This window comes from Solea senegalensis, linkage group LG20 (genome assembly GCF_019176455.1).
Source record: "Solea senegalensis isolate Sse05_10M linkage group LG20, IFAPA_SoseM_1, whole genome shotgun sequence".
Lineage (NCBI taxonomy): Eukaryota > Metazoa > Chordata > Actinopteri > Pleuronectiformes > Soleidae > Solea > Solea senegalensis.
Window position 1 is genome coordinate 12,114,294 of NC_058039.1, and position 6,448 is coordinate 12,120,741.

Here is a 6,448-nt window from a genome sequence, read left to right on the forward strand (position 1 = left end):
AGTATTTTGACACATGCTTGTCTTTTTTACTCGTCATTCGCCATTTTGTTTTATCATCTGGAGCCAAGTCAGTGAACTCATTCGAGCCATTTAAAGTGGACATGTTTATGGCTGCAGTCTATAAACAGGTCATAGCCTACTATGACATATTATACTTTAAGGCGAGTTGACCTAAATATAGATGCAGTGAGCTAAGGAGCTCTCTCTTCCAAGGACATGATGCTGTTACAGCGCCAACATCCTGAAATGCTACTGCTGCACTATTATTTTTCAACGTGACGTGTTGGACATAATTATACTACAGTAAATATTTGCAATTAACGTAAGAAATGTTGTTAACTTAATTTATATTCGCAGCCAAATATTAATAAGGTCCTGACTGAAATGGCTTACAGTGTTTCACAGTGTAAATATTTCTGTCCCATGAACCATGTTTCACTCAAGGAAGATGAGGAGATTAAATGTTAGCTTATGTCACGTTATTTTTTTTAAATGAATAAGTAACATATTAATGTGGATGTGATTTGACAATGGAGAAACAGGACAGTAGCAACGCTTTGATTAAAACATCATTTAATTGAATATAGAAAATAATTTTAGACCAATTTTGATTACATAAAAAGTTAATTACAATAGTGTTTATTGGTCACGTTTGACCAACAGTTATTAAAGTTATTAAAAAAAATACAGCTCATATTCAACTTATACATATTCAAACCACAGAATGTTTTTTTTATTACTGATTCATTGTACACTTTATATTACCGTTTCTTATAACCCCACTGGGTTTTTGGTGTACTAAAATAAACTTAATACACAGTAAATTGTCAGAGTATTATGTATTATGCTTATCGCTCTCCTCTGCCTTCGTTTTCCTTTGTGTGTCTGATCCCTCCCTTCTCTGTCCTCTTCTTCTTCCTCTCCTCTTCCAGCCTCGCCCTCTCCTTCTCCATCATCCAGTCTCCTCCGAGGAAACTCAGCGCGTCCTCGGGTTGTCCCCGAACGTTGGGTCTGGGGTCAAGGAGCGACTGGAAGAAGGACCGGGCCAGTGGAGTGAAGCACGCAAACTGTGGTGCAATGTTAGGTCTGACTGCTCCAACTGAATCAATGGAATCCTGAGCGTTCTTTCTTTGTAGCTCTGTCCACATGTCCAGTTTGTCTTCATGGGCTTCCACTGCACTGTCAAACCACTCCCGATATTTGAGGTATGAGCGGCAGTCGCTGGCTGTTTCAGCCCAGGGGTGACTGCCAGTGAGCATGGCGTAGGTTAGGATTCCCAGCGCCCAGCTGTCAGTGCTCGGCTCCACTGACACCCAAACTCTGGGCTTCTTCTCCTCTTTGTCCTCCTTAACACCATTGTTCTCATCACTGATGCTGTTCCAGCTGTCCTCATTTCCACGAGCAATCTCAGCCTCAGGGGGGCAGTAGGGAGAACTGTACCAGACCTCTGGGACCCTGGTGCCTCTGGCCTTCACCTGGGATAAAAGAAATACTGAGTACCTGAGAATGTGTTTGCTCCATCTTCGTCTTTGTTTTTTTCTGTGTCAAAGACTGAGTAAGAAATCTCACACCACAGTTGACAGGTCAATGCGAAGACACACAAATGGGGCTTTTCCATGATACAGTTCTAGCTAAGGTTGGCAGAAAGTAAATTAGGAAGTTGGACGATAACAATTTCTAAAAATATGTGTGTGTTCCTTTATTCAAGCTTTTGGTCACACTTTGGTTACCAGAAATGGAGTTAGCTCTAGCATTAGCCACAGGCAAGTATTGTGGAGTGTACTGCGTAATGCAGGTAACATTAACAGTGATAGTTGAATAACTACGTTCTCATACTGACCATGCCGAAATCTCCCAGTTTCACCCAGCGGCAGGTGGAGTCGCACAGGAAGACGTTCTCTGGTTTGAGGTCTCTGTGGACAAAGCCAAGCGAGTGCAGATGGGACAATGCGCCACATAGCTGGGACACCACACGCTGGCAACAGTCCTCCTCCATACCGACCTGGACAGGACGTTAGCAGGGAGACAATGGTGGATGAAAGTTGGTGAATGTCAATCGCTCACTCTCTCAATCAACATTTCTTTTGCTAACGGACCTCAACAGAGAAAACCCCCATGAAGTTGTATCATGAAATAACGATGTACCTCAGGCAGGATGATGTCGTAGAGGTCGCCAAAGAGGCTTGCTTGCTGAGCAAAGACGAAGTGTGAAGGTGTGGAGTAGGCGATTCCCAAAGCTCTGGTGAGGGATGGGTGTGTACAGAACGACAGAGAGAAGTTATACTCCCTCAGGAAAGAGAAGAGAGAGGTGGACACCCGAGGGAAGAACTTCAGAGCCATCGGAGTACCTGCATGACACCACGAATTGAACGTGGTCAGTGGGTCTAACTTTGTTGTCATGAGCTTGTAACAAACAAACATCACGTCTCACTCTGTCCCTTACCTCTCGTCCTGTGTACGGCCAGCATGACTTTCCCATACGAGCCTTCACCCAGGAGCTTCAGGACCTTGAAGTGCTCAGATGTGTCCATTGCTGTCAGAGTCTGAGCCGTCAGGTGGCACATCTCGTCCAGAAGCTTTGTGGCACCCTGGAAACACAAGAAGCTCAATAATCCACCATATCACCATTCTTTTCTGAAGGCGGGAACAGCCAAACCTATTATATTTCAACAAGTTTGATTATAAAGAGCCAGTGCAGATCTGGCCTCCAGAAAACCTCCAGCAGTTTTCAGTCTGTTCAGTTTTCAGTCTGTTCCTGACCACGTTATGAGCTCTCCTTGATACTAAGTCACATTCTAAAACACAATTGACTGTTTTGTAACCAAAAACCAGATGGTTTTTTTTGATTCAGTAAATTAAGCAAACACCTTTGAAGGAGTGAGTTGAACATTTAAGATCAATAAAATCAAAATTTGACAGTTAAGAGAGAGAGAGAAAAAAGTATGAGGATAGGAATGAAGGAGGACTTAAAGAGAATAAGAAGACGAGTTGGGTGGAGAACTTTGAGCTTTGTTGAAGAACTGAGAACTGCAATTAAGAACTATATACTGTAATCAAGAACTTTGGACTGTGATCAACAACTTTGGACTGTGATCAAGAACTTTGGACTGTGATCAAACTCTTTGGACTGTGATCAAGAACTTCGGACAGTGATCAAGAACTTTGGACTGTGATCAAGAACTTCGGACAGTGATCAAGAACTTTGGACTATGATCAAGAACTTCGGACAGTGATCAAGGACTTCGGACTGTGATCAAGACCTTTGGACTGTGATCATCACTTTGAACCATCATAAAGACTAAGGAGACGAGACAGCAAGCAGTTGGGTGAAGAACTTTGAGGTAGGTTGTAGAACTTCAAAAGAACTTTGAACTACAATTAAGAATTTCTAAAACTGTGAGTTTGGGCGGGCTGTGAAGAGCCACATTACCCCTCCCTGTGTACATCCTGCCTGAAATAATTTTTATACTTAGAAGAAAACTTCGACAGGTTAATTGCTTGTTTTCTCTGTGGAGTTCCACACCATCGTTGTCATGATGACAGTTGTCATGGAGATACTACAACATTGATCCACAGGTATTATAAATATGTCTGTTCATAGCCTCATGAAATCCTCTCACACTCTCAGAGATGTGTGTTTTGTCTGCTGGGAGGTTAATGTTTCCAGCACAGCTGGTTCCCTCAGGCCCAAGTCGGGATTTGTTGTGTCTATACACAGGTCGACTCATTACACGGTCATTACAGAGTAACACGGCACCATGAATGTACTGAACATAGATACTGTGAATAAGTCAAGGGGTGTTTGTCCACACCTGCAGTCACAGACACAAAGTAGGAGGGTTTGTTTTTGAAGACAGATTAATGGAGATTTAGCTACAACTGAATCATTCAATCCAATTCAAAGATTTCTCAGCAGAACACTTATAGAGTCATATGCGTGACACCATATTTTCAAAGTCTAATCCTTCTTCACAATGTGTGAATGTATTTTTAGTGTTCTAAGTATTGAGCTATTCAGGTCTGGAATCATTTTAATGCCAAAGCCACAAAGTTTGAAATCACCGAGCTAATCGAGGATTACTTTGGAATCACAAACTGACCACACGAGGCAGCAGCTCCTGTGTCCCTTTGAGCTAAAATCACTTATTTTCTATATGGACTTTGGTGCAGATGAGTGAGTGGTTTACAAACTTAAGTTTCTAGACAAACTTAAGTTTCTCAGTATAGCAGTGTTTAGATCTTGTGTTGCCTGCCGACATTCCCACACTGCACACAGGAAGTTGAGCTTGTAAAGTGAATCTACAAAGGGGTTGGAATTTGACTGAAAAGAGAAATTCAGAAATGAATTGTACCGCTCGCCTGGCAGTTTCACGATGTAAACTCTTCTTACATCGTGCTCTGCTGCTGTATACACACAACACAATAAATGAAAGTTTTCTGTGCTTTAAAGAGCATCAGTAGCATCAGCAGTAGTTGCAGTAGTAGCATTTGCATCAGTGTGTGGAGGATCAGGGATTAGATTGTTATTCAGTAAACAGCATAACTGACGCGCTCAGAGTCGCTCAGGTTTAAATGAGTGTAAGAGGAGGCGACGTCTCTGCAGAACAACTGCTGCTACGATGGGCCGAATGCCCAGGCTGTATAATACAGAGACATGCAGTGTGTGTGTGTGTGTGTGTGTCAGGAATAAATGTCGTGATGATGTATTTTACATGGAAATCGATCTGTGCCCACGACAAACTTCAACATGATGACTGACAAGATGTTTGTCTGTGGATCAGTGTGTTTGTGTGTGTGTGTGTGTGTGTGTGACATGCACATGTCTGTCATCACTGACACACATATGGCAAAGAGGTCAACATTCAAAATGTCCCCATTTAATGACACTAACATACCTTTTTAAACTTATGTATACATTACAGTCTATGCTGTTACAAATCATTCTCTCTCTTTATATATAATATGATTGAACTGTTTCCATTATTATTTGCATTTTACTGTATGTCCTCATTTCTGTGATGTAAACTGTCCTTCATAAGTCAAGTTTATTATGCTTTATAAAAAGTATTATTCAGCCAAATGTATTGATAAAACTAACAAAAAATCAACAGAATATTATTAATAATTCTAGATATTTCCAATCAAACAATATCAACAAAAGAGGCCTATATTAATAAATTAAATTTGTATTTATTGAATATTAGGTTGTGGAATTATTTGTAATTAACAGCTATCTTGTTATTTATATTATTTTGAGTATTGTGAGCTAAATCAGTTAAAGTCTGATGATTCATACTCATGAGGCAACACAAGCTCATCAGGCAAAGCATGTGTAAATTAATTAAGATTGAGATTGAGAAATTGGGAATAATTGTTTGTTATCTATTATTTCATCATATATGTTATATTAATTGTGTTTATATTATGAAGAAATAATAACATGTGTCTAAAAATGTTTACATCAGCTTGTTGATGCTCTGCAGGGAATTTTAGTGCAAATCCACATGCAAAGATACCTAATAATAGGGAATCTCTCATGTTTTAAGTCCACACATTTCCACATACAACAAATGTATCTGCATGCACATTTTAGTTTAATTATGACATATCAATGAATGACATTAGTTTTTGTTTTTATTTTGCCTCCCGTAACCTTCACTGTCACTGTTAAAGGTGTATACATAGCTATTCAGAGCTTTAAGAAGACAAGAATCTATATGAGTAGATGTGACTGCATTGAAGTGACCCTTTAACTTGAGATCATGTCTGTGGTGTTGGTCTCTATAGTAGCTCTCGGCTCACACTTACTGTCATGTTGCAGCTGTGATCCAGTGGAGTGTCGCTGATCTTCGCTCAGAAATGTGTCCGACATAAATTCACGTCCTGCTTTTCATCTCAGTGGGTTTGTGTTTTCTTTCACCTGCTGCTCAGACTCAGACTCTCAGTCTGTGTGAGATCTGACGTGTCTTCCTACTGCTGCTGCTGCCGCTGCTACTGCTGCTGCTGCTGCTGCTGCTGCTGATGCAGTGTCGGGTGGTCATGCATTTGTATGTCTGTGTGTTCACTTCCCTTTCGTCACAATGTGGCTTCAGTTACATGATTAAACAACCATGTTAGGAAGATGTGAGGTGGAAAAAAAGAAAATGGTTGATAAACACTTCATCTGGTAACATTACATTTAGTCAAACTAAAATGATCAAGTAAACTTCTTGCTGTTTAAAAATGTCATGCCAGGTGTTTGACATTGGCAGCTACAGGCTTTGGGCTATTGTAGCTGGACAGTTTTGTTTACTTGAGATAACATGAGTAAACCAATGGTTCAGTGACCCCAGTTGAAGACTTTATGAAGCCTCAACTGACAATCTTGTCAAATGTATGCAACAACATCTTTAAATCCTTGAATAAATCAGTGTAAAGTGTTGGGTATATTAAAACACACATGCAAAAT

General features: G+C 40.4%; 1 protein-coding gene across 1 annotated transcript; it reads right to left on the reverse strand.

Moving 5' to 3' along the window:
• Window positions 1-584: 584 nt before the first annotated feature.
• On the reverse strand, window positions 585-5,945 carry si:ch211-171h4.3 (serine/threonine-protein kinase SBK2). Its single transcript, XM_044052172.1, has 5 exons — window positions 5,809-5,945; window positions 2,444-2,588; window positions 2,146-2,348; window positions 1,841-2,002; window positions 585-1,475 (listed from the first exon to the last, which is right to left on the reverse strand). Exons 1-5 carry the CDS (start codon window positions 5,812-5,814, stop codon window positions 849-851), a joined length of 1,143 nt encoding a protein of 380 aa, XP_043908107.1. The 5' UTR covers window positions 5,815-5,945; the 3' UTR covers window positions 585-848.
• Window positions 5,946-6,448: the final 503 nt, after the last annotated feature.